This window comes from Monodelphis domestica, chromosome 3, assembly GCF_027887165.1.
Source record: "Monodelphis domestica isolate mMonDom1 chromosome 3, mMonDom1.pri, whole genome shotgun sequence".
NCBI lineage: Eukaryota > Metazoa > Chordata > Mammalia > Didelphimorphia > Didelphidae > Monodelphis > Monodelphis domestica.
In genome coordinates, this window is record NC_077229.1 from 101,445,422 (window position 1) to 101,459,880 (window position 14,459).

General features: G+C 42.1%; 1 protein-coding gene across 44 annotated transcripts in view; it reads right to left on the reverse strand.

Annotated features, from left to right (window-relative positions):
• The window catches only part of SCRIB (scribble planar cell polarity protein), an 81,758-nt gene that overhangs the window by 17,748 nt on the left and 49,551 nt on the right, over positions 1–14,459 (reverse strand). For 23 of the 44 annotated variants that reach the window (XM_056822833.1, XM_056822837.1, XM_056822852.1 and 20 more), the window contains 5 exons: positions 14,223–14,339; positions 13,750–13,938; positions 10,825–10,935; positions 9,176–9,262; positions 4,038–4,097 (listed from right to left, as the gene is read on the reverse strand). In XM_056822833.1, the coding sequence (XP_056678811.1) occupies positions 4,038–4,097; positions 9,176–9,262; positions 10,825–10,935; positions 13,750–13,938; positions 14,223–14,339 (564 nt within the window). Of the gene's footprint in view, positions 1–4,037; positions 4,098–4,613; positions 4,953–9,175; positions 9,263–10,824; positions 10,936–13,749; positions 13,939–14,222; positions 14,340–14,459 lie in introns of all 44 variants that reach the window. The other 21 variants (XM_016432009.2, XM_016432002.2, XM_016432004.2 and 18 more) reach the window with 1 other exon arrangement.

The following is a 14,459-nucleotide window of genomic DNA, read 5'->3' on the forward strand; positions in this document are numbered from 1 at the left end:
CAATAGACTGGGAATTTCATGAGTTTTTTGTTTGTTTGTTTTTTGCCTTTTCTTTGGTATCTTGAGCACCTAGCAAGAACCCTACAAGTGAATTGACTAACTGTACCCAAGAACCTTGGGAATAGCAATGCTTTAACCATTGTGTCTGTAGTCATCAGACTGGAAAACAATCCCTGTGGAGGTGAAGCCCGGCAACTGCTCCTGCAGAGATTACAGACATGGCTAATGAAGTTCTTCCCACTGAAGTCCTTGGTGCTGGTTCAACATCAGAAAGTGATATGAATTTACTAAAGGACATGACATAAAGAAGAGGCATAAATATCTGTTGTACCATGGGATCTTTCCACTAGACTTGCAGCTGAAACCTTTCATATTTGTTGTCTTCCCATTAGAATATTAGCTCCTTGAAAGCAGAGACTGTTTTACTTTTCTTTTTTTTTTTGTATCTCCAGTATTTAGTAGTGTGCTTTGCATATAGTAAATGCTTAACAAATGCTCCATTCCTCTCTGAAATCTTGTGCCACTCTATTCTTTCAATAATCTCTCATGTTACTTTTTTGCCCATTTTATGCTGATGGCATCTCATTGCAGATGACTTCCAGACTTATTTCTAGACCTCATCTCTCTCCTGAGTTCCAGTCCCTCATCACTAGCTGCGTTGTTTTCTTAGAAGTCAGGTTAAAATGTGGTGTCTTGACCTCTCTGTGTCTTTTCTATTCAATCAGGAGTCATTCTACAGGACTCTTGAGGTCCCTTCTAGCTCTAAATCTTGGATCCTTTTTGAATCCCAAGCTTCCTTGAAGGCTCAGTTGAAGTGTTCTCTCCTCCAAAAGGTCTCTTCTGATCCCCCCAGTTACTGATATCCCTATTCATCTCTCCAATACTGTGTATTCTACATATATCCAACATTTATTTTTTGTGAACATGTTCTATTCCACCAGTACCATGCAGGGCTAGGACTGTCTCACTAGGTGTTAATTAATCCTATAATCTAAGGTCTTGGACTACTTTCTTATTCAACTAACATGCCCTGTGTTTTCCTATTTCTAAGTTTATATTAACACTGTTCTCTGCTTAGATGGCCAGTTCTCACTTAATCTAAGTGGACTGTTCTACAGAACTTCCTCTTCGCTCATGGAGCTCTATGTGCTCCTACACCCTCCACAGATCTGCCCAATGTTGCCCCTGTCTCAGCCTGCTGGAAGCACTAGTTGGAGAGCAAGCCTGTGGCAGAACTCTGCTGCCAGCCTACTAGGGCACAAAGAATTCTGAAAAAAAAAAAAATCCACATTCTAAAACAAATAGCTATGTTTACCTTACAGTATTGATGTGGGCAATGCTGATTGGGTCTTGTCCAAAGAATTGATTGATGGCTCAAACTGACTCCATTTTGAGGAAACGAGGTTTATTATAAGAGAATATAGTAACAGAGTTGCTAGTACAGTAAGTAATTAAGGTAAGGTAAGGAGGTATGATAAGTAAAGGTAGAGAGTGTGAGAGTAAAAGGGGATAAGGACTTTTAGTAATGATTTTTATCTTGATTAGTTACTAAAGAAGGGGTCGTTTGCTTGGGCAGTTGCTGCCCTGTGTCTCCAGGGGAATGAATGATGTCACTACCCAAGGTCCACTGTGTTCTATGTGGCTTTACCCATGGTTCACTCTGCCCACTAGGGGAAAGCAAACACCAATGAAAATTGGATATTAAACACCCTGGGGCAACCTTAGGTCAAGTTTTGCTCGTTTCTGCACAGACTCTAAGGAAGGCATTGAGTATGGGAATTGAACATTGTTTGAACCTAGTCCTGTCACTGGTGTAAGGGTTAAAATAGGGGTCTGGCAAAAATAAAAGAGCAGCTTTTAACAATTAAGTTGTATTAAAATAAAGATTGAAAAGAATATATATAGCAAAGAAGGGAAATATAAGAAAGAGGTAGAGAAAGAAAAATATCCTAATGTCTATACTAGTTATCCTATAACTACCTATAATTACTACCTAAAACTGTCTACCTATAACTGCCTATTAACTACCACTAATAGCAATCACCCCCACAAAGTTCCAACCCAATCCACCCCAATCAAAACCAACCCAATCAGTGTTTAATCCAATCCCAATTAAGTCTGTCAATGAAGACCAACCACATCCAAAAAAAAGTTCAAGAAAGAAAAAACCTAACAGCCCAAACCCTCTAAAGGCTAAAGCCAAACGCCCTCTCAATAAGCTCAGGCTCACCTTTTATATTCCAGCAACTAAACACCAATCACCAACCCAACACATTCCCAGCACCCAACTTCCCCACAACTGCCAGCACCTGTCAGCACATGTCCCAATGCCCGACTCCCCCCCCCCCCCAACTGATGCTGGACCTTTTTATGCCCTTTCTCTACCTCACTTCCTGTCTTGACAGAGACAAACCTCAAAGTTTGAGGCAAAGGTCCAAGATTGGCTTGTCTCTGTCACTGTCTCTATGGTTCCTCCTACCTGTCTCTATGGTTTCTACTTCCTATCACTGTGGGCTAGTTAATCCCTACACATCTCTACGGTAAGAGGACCTCCAGGTCCCCAGTTAAAATACAAAAAGGAATAAAGAATTCCTTTTTACACTGGGAAACTGAACCACCTATACTTGCTGTCCAGAGATCCTAACCAAGGATCTAGGTTACATCTAAAGATTGATGTAAGGAGTCTTCTCATAACTGTGAATCTAAGCAACTCATAATTTTAAATGAAAGATGGCCCCATTCTAATCAACTAGTTGTCTCTATGTTCTTTTGACAATGTACAGCTGCTTGACAGGGTTTGTGGGACATTTCAGTCCACACCAGTACTATGCTCTCTCTCTTTGCTTCTACCCCTCAGCTAGCCACTCCCCACCAAAAACATCAACAACACTGCTCCTCCACCCAAAAAATAAGGCAGAAGACTCGATGCCACCACCACACAGTGGGGCTTGGCTTGAGACCTTAGGCACTGAGAGAGGAGACCTTTGCCCACCCATATGCCTAACTGTCCTTGTCAGGGCCCTGCATGTCAGTCTTTTGTCTGTCAGTGTTCAGGTACCATGCTTCTGTCCCTGGCCCCCATATGTCAGCCCCGTCCCTTTCCAACCTCCATGGGAAAATTCACATTATGGTAAAATCTTTAAGTAGAAGCCTTCCAGAAGTCCCCTTACCTAAGGCAAGAACTGTCTGTAATTCACATCCCCTTTGCCTACTGTTTCCACCCACTGAAAAGCCACCTCTTCCAGAAAACCTTCCTTGCTTTCCTCATTGGTAACAAAGTCCTTCAAACCATACAGAACTCTGCCCCTTTCTGATGAACTTTTCATGAAATACTTATCTGACCTAACCCCTTCTGTTTTCTTTGCTAGATTACAATCCAACCTCCACCTCAAAGCTCTTTCCTGGGCTGCCTTCTTTTCAATATTCTCAGTACTTTGGTGATCTCATCAACATTCATGGGTTCAATTAGCACCTTGATACAGAAGATTTCCAGATATACATATCCAGCTCTTAGTTCTCTCCTAAATTTCATTCTTGAGTCACCAACTACTTGTTGAATATCTTTATTTGGAGGCACCTCAAGCTCAATGTGTTCAAAGTGAAACTTGTTATCTTCTCCCCAGCACCATCAAACCAGCCATATACTACTTGATTTCTAAGAGCCCCATCATCCTCTCAGTGACACAGGTTTGCAGCAAAGTGATTTTTAACATTTATTCCTCCTCACTTCATACACTGAATTGGATGTGAAGCCTTCCTAATTTTCTGTCTCCATAATAAGTCATATTTGTTGTTCTCTACCCACTCATACAGTCACCACACTAGTTCAGACCCTTACGATTGCCTAAATGGGAAAGGGGACAGGTCTCTGCCATTACACCAAGGGCTCCTGAAGAGTAAGGAGTCTTGATTAAAGATATATTTAACTGACAGACCCTAGTCAGGAAAAAAAGATTCCCCTGCCAGGCTGTCTATTCACTACTACAAATTCTCCAGTCCAATATCCTTTCTTAGTCCCATCCCTTATTGAAACTCACCTGTTGGCTACTGGGAGATCGAGGAGCTTCAAGAGGATTTCCTATGGCCCCTGGAGAAGCCTAGAAGTGAAGAGGAGACAAAATTGTGAGATAATGGGGGGAGAAAAGAGAGGGAAACAGAAGGTATACACACAGATACAATCAAAATCTCACAAGGCCCAAAGGGGATAGATATGTATATGCATAGAACAATATATATCTACCTGGGTATGGAGTTTAAAAGGCTAGGACAGAGAAAAGTATAGGAAGTTGGAGAGAGGTGAAGGGTTGAGAGTTGGCTAAGTGATCTGGGGATGGGACAGAAAAAGCTTAAAATATTCTCTGTGGGTATCCTCATAGATAACAAGGATATAAATGAACTTGGATGAAGAAGATACTATGAGACCTATAGATGAGGGAAGGGTTTAGAGGTCATAGTTAGAATTCCCTACTTTCTCTCCCTCCCCCAGCTTCGTTTCTAGGTCTGAAAATTAGGGATCACAATTAGTATCTCTTACAATTACCTTAGTTCCAACCCCAAATCCCAGGTTAGTCTCTATTACACAGTTACTGGGGTAAGGGTGAAGGACTGCTTGCCTTGGGGATGCAGAGGCTGGTCTTCAGCACCCCTCCCTGGCCATATCCCAGGGGAGGTCCCCCTAGGCATGATGTTCCCCGGTTGGCCAGCACAAAGGGGTTCTCCCCAAACGGAATTGACTTGCAATCCACCAGGCTCTCCCCCTCCCCCATGGGCTCTTCAGAACTTCTTGGGGAGGCACCCATGACTGGGGTAAACCCAGAGGGGCCTTTGCTAGGTTGGACCAAGGCTGAGACCTCTGAGCTGCCCTCAGCTCTGTGCAGGTCTGCTGGGGCTCTGTCCATCGCGCTGGGCTTGGGGTCCCAGAGACTGTCACGCAGGAGAGAGTAAAACTGGAGCTTCACATGAGAGAGAGAGAGATGGAAGACAGACCAACAGAGATGGGACACACAGAAAAGGAGTGTAAGTGAGGAAGGGAGATGGAAGAAGAGATGAGGAAAGATGATGGACACAAGTGTAATAAAGCCCAAAACAATGCTCCCTTCCCCTAGTGTCAATCCTGTTTCTGCCAGCCTAGCACCCCCCAATTCTGTCCAAGGTACCAAGGACTGGTTTCAAAAACACTATGGTCAATCTTCAATATATTATTATTATTATTATTTTAAACCCATACCTTCCATCTTAGAATCAGCACTGTAGTGGTTCTAAGGCAGAAGAGCGGTAAGGGGTAGGTAATAGGGGTTAAGTCACTTGTTTAGGGTCACACAGCTAAGAAGTCTATGAGGTCAAATTTGAAACCAGGACCTTTTTCTTATCTCTAAGCCTGGCTCTCAATCCACTAGCTACTACCCCCCCAATTTGTTATTTTTGAAGGTTTAGAGTTATCCCTAAAATCCTCTCCAAAGGACCTTGAAACTCAGTAATTTATCAAAATTCTATTTGAATCTGTATTTCTAGCTTGGAACAACCTCTGGGATTACAACTTGTTATGATATAAGACTTTTTGCTATCTATCCTACCTAAATCCCTCTCTCAGGCTCCCACAATTTATTGTCTGATCTGATGCATTAAGTTCATGTTTGCTCTATATATTTTATAAATTTAATGACTTGGATCTTGTTTTTTCTTAGCTTTCAATTTTCCAATATTAAAAGGCTTGTGTTTTTCATCTTGCCTTCAACAATCTTTCCTTGTTTCTATTCTTGTTCTTTCTGAGTCTTCTTTAAGCATGTTAATGTCCTGAATGATGTCTACTTATCACACCTGCACTTTGGGCTATAGGTAAAGGGGAGGTGAATATTTTCACTCTAATTCCCAGCTCCTTGCTGTTAGGGGCCACCTCTCTAATCACAACAATCTTAGTACATATCCTCAAGGAAGTCACAAAATTGGAAGGGACTGTGAAGGCCATTCAAGACCAACCATTATCTGAAGAAGAATCTGTTCTAGAATAAAGATATTTAAATCTATAAAGATTCTTAGGTCCTCTTTCTACATTCTCTCTAGGAACTCAAAGTCCAGAAGAGTAGAGTTTGAATGATTTCCTTCCTAATATATTCTACATTTGTCCAAATTAATGTTTCCCTATCCCATGTTCAGCTTCAGGAGTTGTCAGTGTAATCTGTTCGATTAGAACAATATTTTACTACCCACTGGAGTCATATACAGTCTCCAATCATGGTTATTTTAGACTATATTTCTTCTATATAATTTTTTAAATGTTAAGCTAAGATCAGGATGTTCTAGAACATCCATTTCTAGAAGACCTTCCCTACTAATCATAGTTCTCAACCCATAGACATACAAGTTTTAAAAATGACACCTCATTTATATTACTGCCTTTGGGGACTTTGAACCTTCACTATAAAAGTTGACTTAAATCATCATATAAATAACAATGGCTGTTACTGAAAATGTGCATTCATTAAAAAAAAAAAGATCAAGTATGTCTGGGTATGTTCTCCTCTTTTGGGGCCCTAGACAGCTGCCTGCCTTGTCTCTCTGGCATCCCAGCTATAGGCCTCATCTCCAGCAGGAGGCATGCTGGCTATGTGCCAGGTCTCCTGAACAGTGCATGTTTTGTCAGGACACATTATACATTTTCATCAAGCTTTCCCCAATTTCACCCTTAAATTCCCTTAAAACTTTCCAATGGCTGTCCAGGAGAGTTTACTAATATTTAATGTGCTGATTAAGCCCAGAATATCTTGCATATTTACCACTGCTTGACCTATTCTTGCTAACTCAGTTGCTCTTCTAAAAGGCAGTTTAGAAGGAAGAATCTTCCTGATACCTTTCCTCAGAAAAGACCAGGGCACAGAATTGAGCCTGTTTCTTGAAATCTCCTTTCCCATTCCTGAGCCCACCTTGGGAAGTGCTACTAAATGGCCTGTTTGAAATTCCTTTAATTAGCTTATTTATAGACTCTTTATAATGGCTTTGGAGTCCTGTGAAAGGTCCTTCTCAAACACTTTTGTGTCATTACCAGCAGGAAACATGGAGAGGGAGGTAAGTAGGATAAAGGGCAGGGAAGACTTTTTATCAAAGGGGAAGAATTAATATGGGAATAGTACAAAAAGGAGGAGTGGTATGCAGGGGAGAATGGGAAATGTATAGGATCAGAGAGAGTGATGGGAGGGGGTTAGTACCAAAATAAAATCCCCAGTTTTTTTATGCTAGAAGGCATCTAAATCTTATTTATAGTCCCTCTACCCTTCTCATTTCCTCCTTTTCCCTTCATGCATCTTCTTTTACAACCCACCTTTAAACTGACCTCCCTCCCTGTCCCCAACTGTACAGGTACCCACAAAATCCTCCCCCCAAAACTAAGCCTCAGCAGAGCCCCCCAACAAAGATGTAGTCTCCTCACCTCCTCTGGAGAACACTGGCCTCCAGGACTAGATGGGTTACACCCCTTTCATAGCCCCACAACATTCCTGAGGGTCCTGGGCTTCCCAGCTGCTGGACTGCCCTTGGTCACACCCACCCAGCTGGCTATTTTTATCTGCTAGGGGGAGGGGAGAAGAAATAAATGAGGAGGAAAGAGCTATGTAAAGACCCTATATGGAAGAGGAGCCACTGACATGACTAGAACTGTGGGAAATATTCAGGGAAAAGGTCACATTTGGGAAAACAGGGTGATCTTGGCAGTTTCCCCCTTTCCTTCTTGAAACCTTTCTTCTTTGACCTCTACACTAATACACTATAATGGCTTTCTCTGACTCTTCTTTTCCTGAGACATCTTCTCCATCCCAACCTTTAGGTCAGGTTAGGACATATATTGCCAAGTCCTAAGTCTCTTAATATTCTGTTCTTTTCTCAACTTTCACCTTTCATATGTAATCTATGGGGGGGAGGGGGGGGTTGTTAGGTGGCTCAGTAGATTGAGAGCCAGGCCTGAAGATGGGAGGTCCTGGGTTCAAATCTGACCTCAGACACATCCTAGCTGTATGACTCTGGCAAGTGACTGGGCAAGTTACTTAACGACCTTTACCTAGCTCTTACCGCTCTTCTGCCTTGGAAGCAATACACAGTAATGATTCTATGATGGAGGTAAAGGTCTTAAAACAAAACAAACCCAAATAATTCATCATTTTATATCATTAGCCCTGAACTCTCCTCTAAGTTCCAAGTCCTTATCATAGTTTAGTTACTTAAGCTCATCTAGTTATCAAATTTCTTCCCAACTTGTCCTTTCTGTTATATATGCTAAACTGAAAATATTAGGGTCACCTGGGCAGACACTGTCAGGAGTTCTCTTTTACTCTGCCTTGGGATCCCAGATTAGAAGGGGTCTTAAAATTATTTAAACTCATTTTATAGAGGAGGAAACTACAGCCCAAAGAAGTCAAAGGATCTAGCCATGGCTATAACGTAGTGAGGAGCACAGCCAGAGGCTGAACCAAGCCCAGAGTCCTTTCTTCTACACTGCTCTGTAAATCATTCACAATATTACCAAGCATCCCTCCCTTCTCACTCCATCTCACTACCAAATTTAAGGATCTCCCATGGTAAAGACTTTATCCTTTGGGTTTGTCCCACTGCTTTATATACAAAGATGATTTATTACAAGTTTATTATTGCTGCAGCCTCAGAGAAGCCCTAATTGAGTGCCTCTTACCTTAAGCCATTGGCAATCTGGACCCAACCTACCTTTCTGAACATGTCTCCTCCCTGCCTCATCTGCGGCTTTAGCTACTCGGTTTCCTTGTTGTCTCTTGAAAGTGCCCTGTAAATTACTGACACTTCCATCTTTGCTCCTGTTATTCTTTGGGCTTGGAAAATCTTTTCTACTTCTAGCCATTCTAAATCCCACTATCCTTTAAGGCCCAACTCAAAGCTCATCGGTACTCAGAAAACTTTCCTAACTGGTTCCCTCAAACTTTTTATAGCCCCTCAGCAATCACTGATATCATCCATCTCATACTCTTATCTTCATTCTCTATCCTATTCCCTTTCATACAGCTCACACATGTTCCTGTAGACCTCAGGCCAAGAGAGAAAGAAAAGGGAAGGGTGGAGGGGTGCCAAGGGTGTTGGAAAGAGAGCTATAGTAACTGGGAAAAAAGGGGGGGCAGGAAAAGGAGAGAGGGGGGAAGAGAGAGAGCAAGAGCTCACTTACCCTGGAATTAATTCTCTGGATACTGCTGCTTCCAGGCAAAGCAGCCAGGGTTCGGTAATCCAGTCTCAGGGGTTCTGGACTCAGGGTCTGCAAGACAATCCAAAGAAAATATACCAGTGAGAAAGTGCATGTCTACATGAGAAGGAATATGTAAAACTGACCAGAATGGTAATAAGCTTAGAAACCTTGCAACCTAAGGAGTATGTGAAGGCACAGAGGATGTTTGTTTATATGTGTTGCCCCAGACAAGGGGAACTTCCTTGAAAGTTTAGGCTATTGGGGGCAGTTGGGTTGCTCAGTGGATTGAGAGCAAGGTCTAGAGATAGAAAGTTCCTCTGTTCAAATATGGCCCCAGATACTTCTTCTTAGCCCATGGGCAAGTCACTTAACTCCCATTACCTAGACCATACTTCTCTTCTGCTTTGGAACTAATACACAGTATTGATTATTAGGCAGAAGGGAATTATTTTAAAAAGAAATAAAGAAAGTAGAGGCTATTTTATTCTAGTCTTTGTATCCCTACACATAAATAATATTTTATAAGAAGGGTGGGGTTTAGCAAATGTTGGTTGAATTTAACTGAGAAGACTTGGTAGTGATAGAGGTGTGTATACATGATTGTTGCCGTCAGGTATTTGATGGGCTACCATGTGAAAGATAGGTTAGAATAGCCCTTTTTGCCTTCAGAAGAATTAGGAAGTTACAGAGTTCAAGTCAATATAAGGAAGAATTTCCTAACAATTAGCACAATTTAAAAATGAAACCAGGGCTACCTTGTAGGCTAATAAATTCCTCCATTTCTGGAGGTCTTTGAATAGAAGCTAGATGACTATTTTAAAGTAATATTGTTAAGGCAACATCTTTCAGGTAAGAGTTGGATGCTATATCCTCCAGTGTATTTTCTGACATGAAATTCTGTGGTTCAAAGACCTTGCTATATAACATATGTGGGTATGTAAGATGTACACGAGTGTATATACATGTAAAGAGTGCAAGGAATAGGTTGGAATTTCTAGGAAGTCTTAGAACTGGCGTTAATCTTTGGCAAGGGTTAGCTAGTCCCTAGCTAGCTCTGAGTAAACATTTATAACCACATGCCTTCCTGGTACCTCTATTAATCCAGCAGTCACCAGGACACAGGAGACATGTGAATGAACTCACTGAGAAAAAAAGTGAAAAGCAAGGTGTAGAGACATACACACATGCCCCCTCTACATGGGCACTTCCTGTTGTTTATTTCCTACCTAAAGCCTCCTGTACCAGTCCAGGACCACAGGATTTAGGTGGGAAAAGGGTGAAAATGGAAATTAAACAGACCGGAAGCCAGGAGGATGGGAAGAGCCTACCTGTAGCCCTATAGATACACATATTATGGGATGGATGGAAGGGGGGAGGGAGGGACGGAAGTGGGGGGGAAGAGAGAGAGAGAGAGAGAGAGAGAGAGAGAGAGAGAGAGAGAAAGAGAGAGAGAGAGAGAGAGAGAGAGAGAGAGAGGAGAGACAACAGTGTTTGTCCTCAAGGAGAAGCCACATGGAACAACTGAACTCTGACCCAATATTCACCAGTTCACTGGGGAAGCTCTTTGTTCATGTCAGTCATGTGGGCCACTCAAAGGACTTGAGGGAGGCTTGACTATGCAGCTTACTAACCTTGTCCAGATCTTCAGGGCTCACGTCACGGTCAATGGATGAGATACTCTCCAGGCTGTTCTTGCGCCCAATACCAGCAGCAAAGGGGTTGGCAATGATACCTGGAGACATCTGGGAAAGGAGAAAAGTAAAAAGCAAGAGGGATATGTGAAGACCTGGCTCCAGGAGGAGAATCTGGTTTGGAATTACATTGAAGCAAGGCATGTACTACTGCAGATATGTTGCTATAAATGAATAAACTCTGATAAGAGCTACCTTATGTACTAGGTTAATTTTGATAACTTAAAATGTTCAAATCCATTCAAGAAAAGAAAAAAGTAAACTCAAATAGCACTATTAGATTAACAAAGTACTTTTCTCACAGCACTCTCTGAGGTTGGTGATTCAAATATTATCCCCATTTTGCAGATCAAAGGTTTAGAAGCAGAGAAGTATACTCAGAATTCAAACTCAGGCCCCTCCTGACTCCATGATCACTACTTGCTTTATTATACTATATTACATAAAGAATACTAGTTATCTCAGGCTATAAGAGAAGCACTGTAGGCCAATGAAATTAAACACTCAGCTCCAGGTAAAGGCATCACTAATTGAAACGTGTGCAGAACTCACTGTAACTTACATAACTTACAGTGATAAGGCATTCAAAGTTATCTCATTTGAGACTAACAACAACCACTGGAAGGTTACATAACACAGGTGCTGTCATCATTTTACAGATTAGGAGACTGAGATTCTGAGAGGTTAAGTGACTTCCCATATTCACACAGCTTGTATCCAAAGCACATGCCAGAAGCAGGATTTAAACTCAAGAGTTTCCTGTCTCCAAGTCCAACCTTCTAACTTGAATTGGAAAGTTATCTGTACTTTTGCAAAAGGAACAAGAGATAATCTCTCTCTCTTTTTTTTTTTAACAATAAATGATTTATTGATTGTTTTAAGGGATTTTCCCCTCAAAAGAACAAGTTAAAAAAATTCCCCTTGCTTTTTCGACCTGTGTATATACCTTTTCCTTTCAGCTATCTCCTTGTGTACCCTAATTTCCTGGGCAAATACACAGTGGTGCTGAATAAAGATCCAGAAGAACAACATCTGTGTTTCTGGGCTTAAAACCTTTCCCAGTCTAGGGTAGCTCCCCAGAGAGTTGTACTGAGGTTGCATTTCCTTCAGAAGAACAAAGATTTTTCATCCTCCATGCCTGTGATTCACAAGAAGGCTCCTCCTTAGCTGGGCTTCAATTTCTGGGTGCTCAGAGAGGATTGGGGGGGGGGAGCCACCCAACAACAGAACATACTCACTGTGTCAGTAGCATGACAACTCATCTAGTATCTTCTGTGTTAACTTTAACTACCTTTTTGCCAAGCTGAATACAATCATAAAATATTTTCGGGTTCTCAGCCTGGAGCCCTTCCCAAGCCAAGAGCTGGGGACAAAGATGTAGAGGGCTTTTGTGAAGGAGACCCAACACAAGTCTGGGCCAAGTGGCAGGAAACTTTTATAATGAGATAATCTCTTAACCTTAAAGGTTCTTAACCTGGGCTCTGAGAACTGTTTTTTTTTTGTTGTTGTTGTTAACTGTATACATATTTCAATATAATTGGCTTCCCTTGTGATCCTCTGTATTTTATTTTGTGCATTTAAAAACCTAATTCTGCCCATAGGCTTCCCCAAATTGCCTAAGGGATCTAGGACACAACAAGATTAGGAAACTCTGATGTGGTCTAATCCCTTGATTTTACAGAAGAAGAAACTGAGACCCACCTAGCTTCAGGTTACAAGGCATGCTGTGGCAGTTTGTCTCCACTCTTAAGAAGCTTGTGGGTGTGTTGGGCTTCTTCTAGATATGTACACAGGAAATGAAACTCCCTGAGAAGGAAGGAATCTGGAGCCTATTCTCTAGCATGGTGTCTTGTATACAGCAGATGCTTAATAAATGTTGAATTTGAATTTGGTGATAGGAATTATTTCAACAGCAGGAAGAGAATCTCTCAGAAGTAGTGAACTGCCTTCTAAGGCTGGGAGGATAGCTCAAAGGTCCTGAGTGCAGCCAAACCAAATCAATAAATCTCAACTCTTTCCCTTCCAGTAACCCCAAATATCCATGCAGTTACCAAGTCTTGCCAACATGCCTGTATAACACCTTCCACTTCTCTCCACTGAAGTACAGGCCCTCATCACCTCTTACTCTATCTAATTACTGCAATGGTATCTGAATTGAGCTCTTAGCTTCTACTCTCTTCTTTTTAAATTCAACCTTCTAAAATAAACTTCCTGTCCATGACACTCCCTGGCTCAAGAATCATCAGGAATTCCCTCTTCCTCAGTAAAAAAAACAAATTCCTCAGCTTGGCATTTAAAAGTCCTTTACAATCTGGTGCTAGTCTACCTTTCCTAACTGGCCTATTTTAATATCAAGATCACTAGAATCTAACACTTGAGCATATGAATTGGAATCAGAATCACTGGGTGGGTAGACACCTGGGCTATGAATTAACAGCATGGAACACTGTGTGGAAGAAGGGACATCGGACCTGTGCCCATCTTATGAATAGGCTGGAGGCTGCTGATTATGAGGATTTTAGAGGCTGTTTAGAGGCTCAGGTCACTAAATGGGTATTTGCTAGAGGTATTCTTTCCTCTGTTCTACAGATGGAGGCTCCTCAGAGAGGTTAAATTACTAGGTTGTGCCCCTTGGCCAGGTCATCTCTGGGCCAAGGAATCTCCCATATTTTAGTACTTCTTGCCCTTTTACTCTCCTAACCAACCCTCTCAGGCCCTCTAAGTGTTGTCACCTTCATTAAAACTTAAACTCCCTGAAGGTGAGGACTCTTGTATTTATACTCATAGCACTTAGCACAGCGAAGCAAGCGTGACCAAATGTCTACTAAATATCTTCCCTTCCATGTCACTGGCTGGGTGACTGACCTCAAGGGCAGCAGCAGCTACAGGATCAAAACCATCACAGACAAGCACTGTGAGGGTGTCTCCAACACCACGAAGTAGTTGCACAGCCTCAGTATGCGTCAGGCCCAGCAGGCTCTGTTGATTCACCTCAAGGAGCCGCATCCCTACTCTAAGTCGGCCATCTCGCCCAGCAGCACCTGCTGGGCTCACCTGAGAACCAAAGGAATGTGAAAAGGTGAGAATGAAGGTGGGGATATCAGGAGAATGAAGAAGAAACTCAGCAGACTGACATTGGGGGAAAGTCATGCTCTGTCACTAGGAAGCACAGGGGAAAAAAATGTATGAATGATAGAAAAGGATCATCTTAGAATAGATATGTTTGAAGGGGAAAGGAGAACTTCCCTTCAGGGTTTGGTGGGGAAGAGCAGGGTAAGAAAAACCTAATCTTGGAATTATTTTAGTGGAGGATCCCTCTAGGCTTCAGGAGATCTCACCTTGGAAATGAAGACACCTTCATCAGTGGGGTCAAAGGGGTTCCCAGCATGACCTTTGGCCCCACCTCGTATACTGATCCCCAACTTCTCCCCAGGGGCCTTTTCAATGCAGATCTCCTAAAGGCAATAAAGATAGAAATAAAGGAGAGGCCAAAGAAGCCCTCTGTCACCATTTGAAGGTAGTGTATACCACCACATCTCTCCAAACCCAACAAAATCTCTCTTCTGCTCTCAAAC